Source organism: Hemitrygon akajei, chromosome 17 (genome assembly GCF_048418815.1).
Source record: "Hemitrygon akajei chromosome 17, sHemAka1.3, whole genome shotgun sequence".
Classification (NCBI taxonomy): Eukaryota; Metazoa; Chordata; class Chondrichthyes; order Myliobatiformes; family Dasyatidae; genus Hemitrygon; species Hemitrygon akajei.
Window position 1 is genome coordinate 11,191,921 of NC_133140.1, and position 16,183 is coordinate 11,208,103.

The 16,183-nt window shown below is 43.2% G+C and overlaps 1 protein-coding gene across 2 annotated transcripts in view; it reads right to left on the minus strand.

Moving 5' to 3' along the window:
- aars1 (alanyl-tRNA synthetase 1) overlaps positions 1-16,183 on the minus strand; it is a 67,208-nt gene that overhangs the window by 21,988 nt on the left and 29,037 nt on the right. For both annotated transcript variants that reach the window (XM_073069652.1, XM_073069653.1), the window contains exons 7-10: positions 15,375-15,520; positions 12,197-12,305; positions 4,238-4,388; positions 2,239-2,363 (exon numbers count right to left, since the gene is read on the minus strand). In XM_073069652.1, coding sequence (XP_072925753.1) covers positions 2,239-2,363; positions 4,238-4,388; positions 12,197-12,305; positions 15,375-15,520 — 531 coding nt within the window. The remainder of the gene's footprint in view (positions 1-2,238; positions 2,364-4,237; positions 4,389-12,196; positions 12,306-15,374; positions 15,521-16,183) is intronic.

Consider the following 16,183-nt stretch of genomic DNA (forward strand, 5'->3'; position numbering starts at 1 on the left):
GTGGGAATGATGGTATTAAATACTGAGTTATAGTCGATGAATAGCATCCTGACAATAGGTGTTTGTGTTGTCCAGGTGGGCTAATGCCGCGTGAAGAGCCAATGAGATTGTGTCTGTTGTTGACCTATTGTGGTGATAGGCAAATTGCAATGGGTCCAGGTCCTTGCTGTGGCAGGAGTTCAGTCTAGTCATGACCAGCCTCTCAAAACATTTCATCACTGTCGATGTGCGTGCTACCGGGTGATAGCCATTAAGGCAGCTCACATTATTCTTCTTAGGCACTGGTATAGTTGTTGCCTTTTTGAAGCAAATAGGATTTAAAAACAGATGGAAATTTTTAAAACGAGCTATTATCAACATAGGTTAAGAGGCTTCTCAGTGAAAAGCACGTGCTAAGTTCGGGTAAGAGTACCAGCTTTGAATGAGCTATTTCTTAAAGCAAAATGATATGCTGTCCAAGGCAGTGCTGGAATAGCTAAATCCGGAAGAAACATGGATGAAGTGTTCTGTAAATGAGCAAAGATGAAGTTAGAGTCAGGGAAGTATCTTAGATTCAGCTTCACGTAAACAAGAGGAAATCTGCAGATGCTGGAAATTCAAGCAACACACACAAAATGCTGGTGGAACGCAACAGGCCAGGCAGCATCAATAGGAAGAAGCACGGTCGACGTTTCGGGCTGAGACCCTTCGTCCGAAACATTGACTGTGCTTCTTCCTATAGATGCTGCCTGGCCTGCTGCGTTCCACCAGCATTTTGTGTGTGTTGCTTAGATTCAGCTTGCTGACTGCAGAGATTACCCTCTGCTGGCGAAACACTGGTATAATGAGGGTGTTTTAAATATTAGCTCACCCGGTATAATTTGACCTTAAAATTAACCTAATCATGGCTATTTCTGAAACTCAGTTCATGGTAAACTTGATCATTTGTTACCAAGTACAGCTTCAATCTCAGGCCCTTTCTTTAAAGGGGCAGCAAACATTTCCCCAAAAACTACATGCACTTCAATACAGTCAAATCAGGACAAGTGCTGCTTCCTTCCAACTAGGTCCACAGTACAATTACCTATTTTAAAATGCTCAACGTTGCTCCACAATGTGCTGTTTGTAGTTTTGTATTCAAGTAGTCCACAAATCATTCCGTTACATATACAGCAATTTGCAGGGGCTTATTTATAAATATAGATGTTTTCTAGAAAAAATTCACACCTTTCTTCACACTACACAACAACTTTATTTTCTTCTGAGCAACCCCTGGCGAATCCTTTAGAACCATAGAGTCAGGAGGCACAGAAACAGGCCCTACAGCCCATCTACTCTTTGCCAAACTATCATTCTGCCTAGTTCCATCAACCTACATCTGGACCAAAGCCTTCCAAACACCTTAACTTCAAAAGTTAATAAATATCTGCCATTGTCAAGAAATAACCTTCACAAAATTACTAAAGCACCTTTATCAATGTGTTGGCGTGTTGCCAAGTGGTTAAGGCTCTGGGCTGGCGATCTGAAGGTCGTTAGTTCGAGCCTCAGCCGAGGCAGCGTGTGTCCTTGAGCAAGGCACTTAACCACACACTGCGCCTGCACGTTTATAGCCCAGTGGCGATGTTTGGTGCAGTATGGACAAGACAAGAATGGTAAATAATTTATACAAAATATTTTGTTTGATTATATTTTGACCTCAGGACATTCCAGTGCTTTATAGCATATGGCAAGCGTTGAAGTGCAGATTAGCAACCAGATCATCTTTTATAGCAGTGATGATTGGAGGATAAATCTTGGCCAGAATTAACTTCACCTGAAGAATTCTAGTTTTTTTTTAGCAAGTATAATTAATAATACGAACAGCACAAATAAATGATACACGTACAACAAGCTGGAGGAACTCAGCAGGTCGGGCAGCATCCGTGGAAACGAACAGTGACTGTTTGTTTCCACGGATGCTGCCCGACCTGCTGAGTTCCTCCAGCTTGTTGTACGTGTTGCTTTGACCACAGCATCTGCAGTGTACTTTGTGTTTACAAATAAATGATGCAGTGTGGAAAGGTTACACATTTGGAATATTTCAGAAACCCAACTCCATCAGATAATGTCAATTTGCATCTTTCCTTCTGCAAAACAAGCTCAAGGTAAAACAGTTCAGAAGCTTTCTAGCACAGCTCATATAAACAAATCACAGCAATGAAGAGCTGCTAATCAACCAATATCTGCATTGCAACATCACAAGTGCACCCACAAACATACTTGAGCAGCTTTTTTCTCTTCCTCAAAGCCCTCTAGGTCTACACGGAGTCCCTTCTCTTCAGCGATCAGTCCCGTCAAATCCACAGGAAATCCATAGGTGTCATAAAGCAACCAAGCTGTATCACCTGGGGACAAAAATATAATCACATGCTACATCATCACATGCAAAGAAATCAAATGCAAAATACATTGGGCATTGATTCTTTTGCCTTTGCCTTATAAAATGATTAAAAATGTCTGAAATATCCCTTCAGCCAACAAAGATTACTGAAAAGATCAGGAGACAGCATCTGAAAATTAATGATTTCATACTCAGAGACAGAAATAAAGAAATGGGGTTGCTTGTGTCTTTATGTATGAGATAATCCTTTAAACAAAAAAAAATCAGATGCAACAATTTATAATTCAACTTAATTATGTTCTCATACTATGACTGGATTTAGTGTCCCCAGTAATTTGTCCACCTGAAAGATATGCTTAAGCTTACTGTAGCTCTACAAGTATTAGCAGCTGGCCCGCAAAAATAACTTGGCCTCATTCTGCTTTTTAAAGTGGCATGATGCACCCAGAACCTTTGTCAGACAAAATTTAAAATGGGCTGCTCCAGAAAACAGCAGAGGTGACCAAATGCTCCAAGTGGGATTCAAAGGAGCATCTTTGCTGTAAGAACTAGAAGAGCAAGAAGGTAATTCCAGAGGTTGGGGCTTGTGCAACTGTAAGCATAGTAAAGCAATCAAAATTGGTGAATTCCCATCCTCTACCATTTTAACTAGCACATTCTACACCAACTAAAATTCTCATCTCTTCACTCGTACTTCTGCCAATACCTTAAATTAATGGTGTCTGGTTACTGACCCTTTTGAATTACTCTTATCATATTAATTCTATCAACTTGACTTATAAGTAGTTTTACTTAAATGCAGGAAGATGGGTTAACAATAGGGGATTTCAATGCTCGAGCCTTGGACAGAGCCTTCAGAAGTAATGGAATTGCACCTTCATAAAACATGGAATACTACAACATAGTACAGGCCATTCAGCTCATGATGTGCCAATCTTTTAACCTACTCTAAGATCATTTAACTCTTCCCTCCTACATAGTCCTCTATTTTTCTACCATGTGCCTATCTGAGTTTCTTAAATGTCCCTAATGTACCTGCCTCTACCGCTACCCCTGGCAGCGCATTCCACACGTTTAAAAAAAATTTACCTCTGATAACCCCCTCCCCATACTTCCCTCTAATCACCTTAAAATCATGTTCCCTTGTACTAGCGATTGCTGCACAGGGAAAAAGTCTCTGGCTGTTCACTTGATTTACGCCTCTCATCACCTTGCACACCTCTATCAAGTCACCTCCCATCCTCCTTCACTCCAAAGAGAAAAGCCCTAGCTCACGCAACCTATCCTTATAAGAAATGTGCTCTAATCTAGGCAGCATCATACTAAATCTACTCTGCACCCTCTCGAAAGCTTTCACATCCTTCCTATACTGAGGCGACCAGAACTGAATACAATATTCCAAGCACGGCCCAACCAGGATTTTAGAGAGCTGCATCATTACCTCCTGGCTCTTGAACTCAATTTCATGACTAACAAAGGCAACACACCATATGTCTTCTTAGCAATCCTGTCAAATTGCACAGCAACTTTCAGGGATCTATAGACATCACAAAGAACTGGCTTCCCAGATCAGATCCCTGTGGAATACCACTGGTTACTGACCTTCAGGCAAGAATATGCTCCATTTACAAGCACCCGCTGCCTTCCATGAGTAAGCCAATTCTCTATCCACACAGTCAAGCTTCCTTGAATTCCATGTCCTGACTTCCTGAATAAGCCTGCCATGGGAATCTTATCAACTGTCTTACTAAATTCCATATACACCACATCCATTGCTTTACCTTCATCAATGTGCTTCATAGTAAGAGAAAAGCCGAAGTACTCACAATTCAGGAACAAGCTTTAAATCTGTTGTTCAATAAATGTTTCTTTACTAACCTGGTATGATTTTATTGTCAGTCAAGCTCTGGATCTTCCGCTCAAGGATCCGTCTCCCCCTGTTTAGTGTTTTCAAGAACTGCTCCTCCTCTTCATTAATAATATCCTTCAACGTATCTGGATCTTTTTTTAGCTCTGGGAATGCATCTCCCTAAACATAAAATAATAAACTATACTCAGTCCGCATAATTTGCTAACTTTCTGCCTGTGGTTCCACGCTCTTACAGATCAGAACCATCCATCTTAAATAATACACCAAAGTGCCATGGCTCTTTGCTGTGTGATCTAACAGACAGCAGTCTTCGTTTGCATAGCTGCATCTTGTGATTTTAAAATCACTGAATGCATGGAATACAAGCATCAAAAGCATCATTTCCAGTTCAGTATCAAAATCTGTTAATACATTTAATAACTGTGCATTTAGAAAATTTAAGGCCATGTATATGTTTGAGGGGTGTGTTGGGTAGAAAGGAGTGAACAGGTTGTATCCAGTTATTTAATATCTAGTCACTGGTGGATAAACTTCATGCCTGTCATTTTAAACATTTGTTATGCTATTAATGGGCAGAGCAGAGGAGGATGATGGTGCCTAACGGCAACTCCTTTGCTTGCATCTTCAGAAACAGCTCTATTTCTATCTGTGCTATCTCCTTTTTTCCTTTTCAGGGTTCTTTTGAAGACCATGAGCTGGAGTTACACACTGACTTTGGTTCTTTGTGGAAATGGGACCCGCTTTCGGGGCCTCATGGCAGGCCACGTTTCAGTATGCCAAGGATGTGGCCTGGAAGACTAGTGCACCTTCAGGGTGCCAGTTTTTCATGGCTCTGGAGGCGGGCAGACATGGGAATACATGGAAGATGGTATAAGCAGCGAGCTGGCTGCTGGCTGTGTGCCCAGAGACCCGAGCTCTGAAAAAGTGACACAACAGACTTTTAACACCATAAATCAGCGAGTTGCTTTGTTATGTCTCCCCTCATGCTGTAAAATGGGGACACCTCTTTTTCCCTTATTAGGGAGAGAAAGAGACTCTGGGGTACTGCAAGTCTGTGTCTTTATTAATGCTTTGCTGCACGAGTGCTTGGTGGGGGGTGCTGATGCTCTTTTGCTGCTGGGGGAGGGGGGGAATCATTGCTTTGCTGCTGCTTATATGCGGGAGGGGAGAGTTGGGCAGGGTCTGGGGTTCAAGTATTTAACTGTCATTCATTCTTTGGGGCACTACTCTGTTTTCGTGGATGTTTGCGAAGAAAAAGAATTTCAGGATGTATATTGTGTACATTTCTCTGACATTAAATGTACCTATGGAAACTTACTGAAATTCTTTACACATATCTTTAGATTTAGAAGTGAATCTCTTATGCTATGGTAAATAGGTTGCTTAGGGAGAAGAAAATGGTACATGATCAGCCACATTTAATTTTTAAAATCAAGTTGATTATCACTGACTTATGTGACATGAACTTTGTTATTCCGCAGAAGCAATGCAGAGCAAAGTACCTGAAGCTGCACGAGTGTGCAGCCACGCAGTAACTCGGAATGTTCCCGCGCACACTCTGTTACCACACACATGGCAAGAGAAAGTTTATGTAATGTGAAAGATTTTCTTTTTGCATTGTATTTCATTCAATTAACAAACAAAATCAAAAGTGATTTTTCAATTTCATTCTAAATATTTACAGTATGCCAATTACAAAAGAAACATTGAAAATGCCACGCAGTTTTCAGGCCATGTAAAAATTTCATGCTCAGAGCAATGGGTAGTCTACACAACTGTAGCACTTAATTAAGAGGGAATGTTGGTGCAAAGACTTAAAAATTACTATGACATACAAAAACAGTGCAAATAACGAGGTAGTCTCACATGGAACTATGACATTGCAGCCATTAGCAAGACTTAGTTGCTGGAAGGGAAGGACTGGCAGCTCAGTGCCCAGGGTCCATTGTTTTAGACGTGACAGAGCAGGAGGGATTAAAGGGGGAAAGGTGGCATTATGAGTCAGGAAAACTGCCAGGGCAGTGCTCAGTCCAGTCAGACTGGAGAACTTGTCTAGTGGTGCTTTATGGGTAGAACTGAAGAACAACGGGATTACATTATAGACCACCCAACAGTCCGTGGGATTTAGAGGAACAAATTTGTAGAGGAATTACAGACTATTGCCAAAAACACAAGGTTAGGGTAACAGGTGATTTTAACTTAACACATATTGTCTCGGACTCATACTGTAAAAAGGAAAAATGGGGAAATTTGTCAAATGTATTCAGGAAAGGTTCCTTAATCAGTACATACAAGTCCCAGTTAGAGAGAAAGTGACACTAGATCTTGTATTAGGGAATAAGACGGCAGGTGACAGAAGTCTGTGTAGGGGAACACTTTGCATCCAGTAATCACAATACCATTAGTTTTAAAGTCATCATGGAAAAGGATAATACTGGTCCTCAGATTTAAATTCTAAATTGGAGAAAGGCTAATTTTGATGTCTCCAGAAAGGATCTGGCAAGTTTGGATTGGGACAGGTTGTTTTCTGGCAAAGGTGTATTGGGCAAATGGAAGACTTCCAAAAGTGTAACTTTGAGCGTACAGGATAACAACTTAGGGAACCTTGACTTAAGAGCGATATTGAGGCCCTGGTTAAGAAAAAGGAGGTGAATAGCAGGTTTTTAGCAGGTAAGAACACTAATACTTTAATACTTTACTTTATTGTCACCAAACAATTGATACTAGAGCCTACAATCATCACAGTGATATTTGATTCTGTGCTTCGCGCTCCCTGAAGTACAAATCAAAGTAAATATAATAAAAATTTAAATTATAAATCATAATTAGAAAATAGAAAAGGCAAAGTAAGGTAGTGCAAGTCAGGTCCGGATATTTGGAAGGTATGACCCAGATCCGGGTCAGGATCCGTTCAGCAGTCTTATCACAGTTGGAAAGAAGCTGTTTCCAAATCTGGCCGTACGAATCTTCAAGCTCCTGAACCTTCTCCCAGAGGAAAGAGGGACAAAAAGTGTGTTGGCTGGATGGGTCATGTCCTTGATTATCCTGGCAGCACTGCTCCGACAGCGTGCAGTGTAAAGTGAGTCCAAGGATGGAAGATTGGTTTGTGTGATGTGCTGGGCTATGTTCACGATCTTCTGCAGCTTCTTCCGGTCTTGGACAGGACAACTTCCATACCAGGTTGTGATGCACCCTAGAAGAATGCTTTCTACGGTGCACCTATAAAAATTAGTGAGGGTTTTAGGGGACAGGCCAAATTTCTTCAGCTTTGTCAGGAAGTAAAGGCGCTGGTGAGCCTTCTTGGCAGTGGACTCTGCTTGGTTAGACCAAGTCAGGTCATTTGTGATATTCACCCTGAGGAACTTAAAGCTTTTGACCTGTTCCACCTGCGCACTACCGATGTAGATGGGGTTGTGTGGTCCGCTACTCCTTCTGAAGTCAACAACCAATTCCTTCGTCTTGCTGATGTTGAGGGATAGGTTATTGTCTTCGCACCATGCCACCAGGTTCTTAATTTCCTCTCTGTACTCAGACTCATCATTACCCAAGATACGGCCTACAATTGTGGCGTCATCAGCAAACTTATATATTGAGTTCGATGAAAACTTGGCTACACAATCATGGGTGTACAGTGAGTACGGCAGGGGCTGAGTACACAGCCTTGTGGGGCACCAGTGCTCAGTGATTGTAGAGGAGAGCTTGTTCCCTATTTTTACAGCCTGGGTCCTGTCTGTGAGGAAGTTGAAGATCCAGCTGCAGATCTGAGTGCTAAGACCCAGGTTCCGGAGCTTAGGAATCAGTTTATTTGGAATGATGGTATTAAAGGCAGAGCTGTAGTCGATGAAAAGGAGCCTTTATATGTGTTTTTATTCTCCAGGTGTTCTAAGGAGGAATGTAGTGCTAGAGAGATGGCATCTGCCGTTGACCTGTTGCTCCGGTAGGCGAATTGCAAAGCGTCGAGGTTAACTGGTAGGTTATGGTTGTTGTGTGCCATAACCAATCGCTCGAAGCACTTCATAGCAATTGATGTTAGAGCCACAGGTCGATAGTCATTCAGGCATGCCACCTTTCTTTTCTTCGGCACCGGGATTATCGTTGCCTTCTTAAAACACAAGGGGATCTTAGACTGAAGCAGGGAGCAGTTGAAGATGTCAGCAAACAGATGTTGCTTGCACAGGCCCGGAGAACCCGTCCCGGGTCGCCATCTGGGCCCATCGCCTTCCTTGGATTAATCTTTAGGAAGGCTCTTCTAACGTCTTCCTTGGTAACGATGAATCTTGATGCCACCGGGTCCGGTTCATCCAGAGGGGGTGGGACGCTCCTCTTCTGTTCGAATCTTGCGTAGAATACGTTAAGTTCATCAGGAAGAGAAGCGCTACAGTTATTGATATTCCCAGCCTTTTCTTTGTGCCCAGTGATCTCATTTAGACCCTGCCATAGTCTACTGGCATCCCTCTGGTTAGCCTGGGCTTCCAACTTGGCTCGATATTGTCTCTTGGCACCCTTAATGGCTTTCCGGAGTTTACACCTGGATTCCATGTAGTGACTGGTATCTCCGGACCTAAAAGCCGCAGCTCTAGCCTTCAAAAGGGACTGGACCTCATAATTCATCCAAGGTTTCCGGTTAGGGAATACCCGGATCGTCTTGCGAGACACACAGTCCTCTGTGCACTTCCAGATAAAGTCCATGACAGCTGAGGCATACTCATCGAAGTTAGCTGCCAAGTCCTTGAATACTAACCAGTCCACCGATTCAAAGCAGTCACGGAGGACCTTATCCGTTTCCTCTCTCCAACACGACACCACTTTTGACACCGTGACCTCCCGCTTCAGTTTCAAATGAGGTATTTGAGGAATGCAAGAGAACACTTAAAGAAGGAAATTCAAAGGATTAAGAGAAGGTCTGAGGTTGCTCCAGCACACAAGGTGAAGGGGAATCCTTGGGCTTTCTACAGATATATTAAGAGCAAAAGAATAGCAAGGGATAAAATTGGTCCTCTGAAAGATCAGAGCAGTTATCTAGGCAAGGAGCCAAAAGAGACAGGGGAGATCTTAAATGGATTTTTTGCATCTGTATTTACTCAGGAAACTGACAAAGAGTCTATGAAAGTGAGGCAAAACAGCAGCGACCCTATATAGATTACACTGGAGGTGGTGTTTGCTGCCTTGAGGCATATTAGGGTGGATAAATTCCCGGGACCTGACAAGGTGTTCTCTTGGACCCTGTGTCAGGCTAATGCAGAAATTGCAGAGATATTTAAAACATCTTTAGCCATGGATAAGATGACAGAGGATTGAAGGATAGCTTGTATTGTTACGTTGTTTAAGAAGGGCTCTAAGAATTAACCAGGGAACTACAGACAGGTGAGCTTGGCATCAGTGGTGGGAAAGTTATTGGAAGGTATTCTAAGGGACCGTATGAGTATTTGGATAGACATGGACTGATAAGGGATAGTCACCTTGGTAATTTTTGTCTATCCTTATAGACAATGTTATATAGGGTAGGAAAGCACTAGATACTTTTTCTATCTTATAGAGTTTTTCGAAGAAGTTACCAGGAAAGTTGATGAAGGCAAGGTAGTGGATGCTGTCAACATAGACTTTAGCAAAGCCTTTGACAAGGTTCCACATAGGAGGTTCAGTTGCTTGGCATTCATGATGAGGTAGTAAAATAGATTAGATATGCCAGAATGGTAGTAGATGGTTGTCTTTCTGACTGGAGTCATGTGATTAGTGTGCTGCAGGGATTGGTGCTGGGTCTTTTTATGTTTGTCATCTATATCAGCGAATTGGATGATAATGTGGTAAACTGAATTAGCAAATCTGGGGGCGGGGGAGGGAGTGTAGAGGACAGTGAGGAAGATATCAAAGCTATCAGGAGGATCTGGATCAGCTGGAAAAATGGACTGAGAAATGGCTAATGGGATTTAATGCAGACAAGTGTGAGATGTTGCACTTTGGGACGACTCACCAGGGTAGGGTACTGAGGTGTGTGATAGAACAGAGGGATCTGGGAATACAGACACTTTGAAAGTGGCGACACAGGTTGCTAGGGTTGTAAAGAAAGCTTTTGGCATGTTGGCCTACATAAATCATTGAGTACTGAGTACAAGTGTTGGAACGTTGTGCTGAAATTGTACAAGATGTTGGTGAAGCCTAATTTGGAGTATTGTAAAAACACAAAATGCTGTCAGAACTCAGCAGGCCAGACAGCATCTATGGGAGGAGGTAGTGACGACGTTTTGGGCCGAAACCCTTCATCAGGCCTACTGAGTTCTGCCAGCATTTTGTGTTTTTATTTATTTCCAGCATCTGCAGATTCACTCGTGTTGCCTTTGGAGTATTGTATGCAGGTTTGATCACTTACCTACAGGCAAGATGTAAATAAGATTGAAAGAGTGCAAAGAAAATTTACAAGGATGTTGCCGGGTCTTAAGGAGCTGAGTAAGAGGGAAAGATTGAATAGGTTAGAACTTTATTTCCAGAACATAGAAGATTGAGGAGAGATCTGATTGTACAAAATTATGAGGGGTATAGATAGGGTAAATGCAGGCGGGCTTTTTCCACCGAGGTTGGATAAGACTACAACTAGAGGTCATGGGTTAAGGGTGAAAGGTGAAATGTTTAAGGAGAACATAAGGGGGAACTTCTTCACCCAGAGGGTGGTGAGAGTGTAGAATGAGCTACCAACACAAGTGGCGGATATGGGTGCAATTTCAACATTTAAGAGATATTTGGATAGGTTCATGGATGAGGGATTTGGAGGGCTATGGTCCGGTGCAGGTCAATGAGACTAGGCAGATTAATGGTTCAGCATTGATTAGATGGGCTGAAGGATCCAGTTCTGTGCTACAGTGTTCTATAACCCTGATTGTGCCTGTGTGGAGCTATTACCATCTGCAGCCCGTTGCAATCCCGCACAGTGGTGACTCCATACCAGTGATGCAAATAGTCGGAATTCTCTCCAATGCAAGAGATTGGTGACACAATGAATCTCTCCAAACTCCTAACAAAGCAGAACTGGTGCCATGCCTTCTTTGCGATTGCATCAACGTGTTGGGTCCAGTAGGCCTCCTCATTGCTACCTGAGAGTCTGCCAACAACAGTGGTGCCATTGACAAGCTTACAGACGGCAGTTAAGCTGTGCTTAGCCAGATGGTCATGAGCATACAACAGTGAGCCAAGCTTGATCCTTGAGGTTCTCCTGTGTTGATTGTTACCAAGGGACTGTTACAGATCCTCACTGCCTATGGCCTTCTAATAAGGGAGTCAAGGATGTAATTGTAGAGAGAGGTACAGAGGTTCAGGTTTTGAAGCCTGTTGATTAGTACTGACAGAATGATGGAATCAGTAAGCAGCTGCCTGATGTATGTTTTCTGGTTGTCTGGGTGCCGATGAGATTGTGCCCACTGTAGACTTGAGGTGGTAGGCACAATACAAAGGTTCCAGGTCCTTACTCAGGCAGGAGCTAATTCTAGCCATAACTAATCTGTTGAAGCATTTCAGTACAGTAGAGGTGAGTTCTACCATATGGTAACTATTAAGGCAGCTCACCCTGCTCAACTTGGACACTGGTACATTGCTGCCCTCTTGAAGTAAGTGGGGACCTCAGGCTGTGGCAGATGTTGAAGATGTCTTTGAGCACTCTAGCTAGTTGGTCAGCACAGGTTTTCAGTATTTGGCCAGGTACATGGTCAATAAAAGCAGTTTCAGGATGGTACTTGAACTTGGCAGTAGATCTTTTTTCTTTTTCTTTACCTAAGACTACTAACTCTTAAAGGAAATACCTTCCGTTAAAGGGCAGGGGCTGAAAGAGCCTAGTCAACAAGTCACAGACAAATCAGACCAGCTTTCAACATGACAAGCACATCTAAACAAATGTCACTGGATCATATAGAGAAGGACATCACTTTTTTTAATGTGATCAACACTCATACAACCACAATAATAACCAATGATGTACATACCAAAGATTCTACCACCACGTCAACCAGAGATGCAAAGAATCCCTTTGATGCATTCAACTTTTCATGGGAGTATCGCACTGCTCTTCGTAAAATCCGCCTCAAAACATACCTGGGTAGAAGTAGTTGTTAGTGGTACCAAATCACTGTTACTATGACCAGAATCACACTGAAAGCTTTACTGTCCAATTCACTGTGTTCAAGTTTTTATAATAAGCAAAAGACAACTCTGACAATCATTTTGCACCAACATAATATTGCTTATAATGTGTAATGATAATGGTCTCAAAATGTATCATAAATTAAAGGTGCTTTGTTAGTGTTTTGGATGTTTAAAAAAGGAGTGATATACAGAAACAGCAAGTAACAACCTTTTTTCTGGTGCTGCTGGTACAATGACACACGCAACACACACCGAGGAGCTCAGTAGGTCAGGCAACAGCTATGGAGGGAAATAAATAATTTGGGCTGGGACTAGAAGGGAAGAGAGGCCAGAATAAAATGAGGGGAGGGGAGGGAGTACAAGCTGCCTGGCAGCCCCCCTTCAAAGTGTGGAAGGATGAGGAATCAGAGAGGAGGGGACAGTGGCCATAGAACAGAGGGAAGGGATAGGGAATCAGAGGGAGGTGATGAGTAGGTCATGAGAGTTGGGGGAGAGGGAAGGGAAGGAAAAGGGGTAAGCTGGCCTAGTCATATTCATGATCCACAAGAGCCCCTCACCTGGCCAATTTCCAGCTTTCTGCAAAACACTGTGACCATTTCCTCCCTCCCCACAGATCTCTCTCCTGGCACTTACTCTTGCAAGTGGAGCAAGTGCTACACCTGCTTCAACAGCTCCTCCTTCACTACCCTTCAGGGCCCTAAGCAGTCCTTCCAGGTGAGGCGACATTTCACTTGTGAGTGTATTGGGGTCATCTACTGTATCTGGTGTTCCTGGTGCGGCCTCTGGTATATCGGCGAGACCCAACAGAGATTGGGAGACCACTTTGCCGAGCACCTACACTCTATCTGCTAGAAAAAGCGGGATCTCCCAGCGGCCACCCATGTTAATTCCATTTCCCATTCCAATATGTCCATCCATGGCCTCCTCCACTGTTGTGATGAGGCCACACCAAGCAGCGTCTCTACTTTCTGCAAAGGCTGAGGAAAGTCCATCTCCCACCCCCCATCCTCATCACATTCTACAGGGGTTGTATTGAGAGCATCCTGAGCAGCTGCATCACTGCCTGGTTCGGAAACTGCACCATCTCAGATCGCAAGAACCTGCAGTGGATAGTGAGGTCAGCTGAGAAGATCATCGGGGTCTCTCTTCCCGCCATTACGGAGATTTACACTACACGCTGCATCCGCAAAGGAAACAGCATTATGAAGGACCCCACGCACCCCTCATACAAACTCTTCTCCCTCCTGCTGTCTGGGAAAAGGCACCAAAGCATTCGGGCTCTCACAACCAGACTGTGTGACAGTTTCTTCCCCCAAGCCATCAGACTCCTCAATACCCAGAGCCTGGACTGACACCAACTTACTGCCCTCTACTGTGCCTATAGTCTTGTTTATTATTTATTGTAATGCCTGCACTATTTTGTGCACTTCATGCAGTCCTGGGTAGGTCTGTAGTCTAGTGTAGTTTTAGTGTTGTTTTATGTGGTTCAGTGTAGTTTTTGTATTGTTTCATGTAGCACCATGGTCCTGAAAAACATTGTCTCATTTTTACTGTGTACTGTACCAGCAGTTATGGTCGAAATGATAATAAAAAGTGACTTGACACCTAGGTTGAAGAACACCGTCTTATATTCTGTTTGGGTAGCCTCCAGCTGATGGCAAGAACATTGATTTCCCAAACTTTGAGTAATCCCCCCACTCCCCCTCTCCTGCATTTCCCATCCCCTTTTCCCTCTCTCACCTTATCTCCTTGCCCGCCCATCGCCTCCCTCTGGTGCTCCTCGTTACCCCGTGTTCTTTCTCCCATGGACTTATGTCTCTTTCACCAATCAACTTCGCAGCTCTTTACTTCCCCCCCCCCCCCCCTTTCAGGTCTCACCTATATTCTCCTGTTTCTTCCCTCACTCCCCCACCTTTTAAATCTACTCCTCAGCTTTTTTTTCCCTCCAGTCCTGCCCAAAATGTCGACGATACTCTTTTCCATAGCTGTAGCTTGGCCTGCTGAGTTCCTCCAGCATTTTGTGTGTGTTCCAGCATCTGCAGATTTTCTCTTGTCTGTGATTGGGCCTATCCTCTGTTTCATTAAATTTCATTTTTTTATTCCTTTTCAGTTTGCAATATTATTTTTGCCACTGAAGCACTGTTGCTTGTGTACTATCATACATCTCCCACTTCAGTTCATTTCCTGCTGTTCCTTTCTTATCTGGTTCTAACTGCTCATTGCTAACCAGTTCTAGCTGTGGCGAAACGTCATTGACCTGAAACAGACATTGCATCTCTTTCTCCATGAATAGCTGATATCTTCCAAGACCAAGGATGTTTGCTTAAGAGTAAATAGTATTTCTTCTCCGCTGAGGATTGCTGCAATAATGGATATTTAAAATAAAAACTCAAGAACACTGCAAAGAACATATGAGCCTAGTCAGCCCTTCAAACCCATGCCAGTCAGCAGGATCATGAATGACCTTCCCTGTCCTATCCCCACATCCCTTCACTTCATTAATACCCTGATCTGCCCATTTACGTTCTGAAAGCATCAATCAATGAATCATCAATCACTGGAAACTGGTGAGGTGGCAGCATACTCGAACACAGCGCCTCTTTCAGTCCAACCAAAGGTGTAATTATTGTCCTCTCCACTCAGAGCTGGCTGTGTGTCGCTGGGTTCTGTGCTGGTTTGGGAAATGGCTCCCCCCACCCCCTTCCCCCCATTGCTGTTGCTCAGTGGAAGACAAGCTAGATTGTGTTCATCTGTGCCTGCACTATGCGATATGTGGAACTGCTGTGGGTTCTTGCAGAAATGTGGCTCAAGGACAATATTCAGCCAAAGGGGCTTGGGCTATATTATTATGAACAGTTTCTGCCATCATAATTATATGTGCTATACGTGTTGTGTGTGACTGTTGGTTCTTTGTTTTGCACCTTGGACTGTATTTAGGTGTTTGGTTGAATGACAGTTAAACTTAAAACTTAATGATCCTCCACAAACCAGCGTGATTTCTGTTACTTTCCAACTTACCCTCTACCAGTATTATCTGGTCTGCCTCCATCAGACAATGCAATTGTTATTGTCCGTGCATGATCTGCCAGCACTCTGTATGCCATGTCAATTCCATCAACATCTTCAGCTCCCACCTTCCCTGTATATGGCCTGACACCAGTTCCCTAGGAATACACAAGTAAACCAAAAATTAACACAATATAATTGCATGAAAAGGGGACATCAGAATAGCACCATACAGTGTTTTTGCTGCTTCACCCAACCACCTTACAAACATCATAAGAGCAAGGGATGCACTGGATCGTTTTATTGAGTGTTACAAGAATGGAGAGTCGTCAGGTCAACAAAGGAAAAACAGTTGTGGTTGTCTCATACTCAGACTAGAGATAACAATATTCCAGTGATAACAATTAACCTGAGAGGTCTGAAATTTGTCATCTACAGGCAGTCACGAAACAAAGAAACACCGTGGAACCCATTCATGAAAAAATCGAAACACCCAACACACGAAAAAGTAATAAATTGCACAAACAGCAAAAAGCAAGCAGACAACCATCAAACCAGGAGTCCAGTAGTATTCAGTTCAGTGTTGTGCCACTAGGGCATTGTAGGTACAGGGCAAAGTATTCTTTGCTGAAGCACCCTAGACCGCATCGATCATCCCAATCCAAAGACACAAAATCAGCAAAAAAAGTAAGCAGAATCCAGGAAAACATGCAACATGAATCCCAAAGTCTGCCAAAATGAGTTCAGAGCCTCCCCAATTGATGCTTGCAACATGGATCCCAAGACTCCTGTACTTTCCTACAACAGCAGCTAATGAGAGG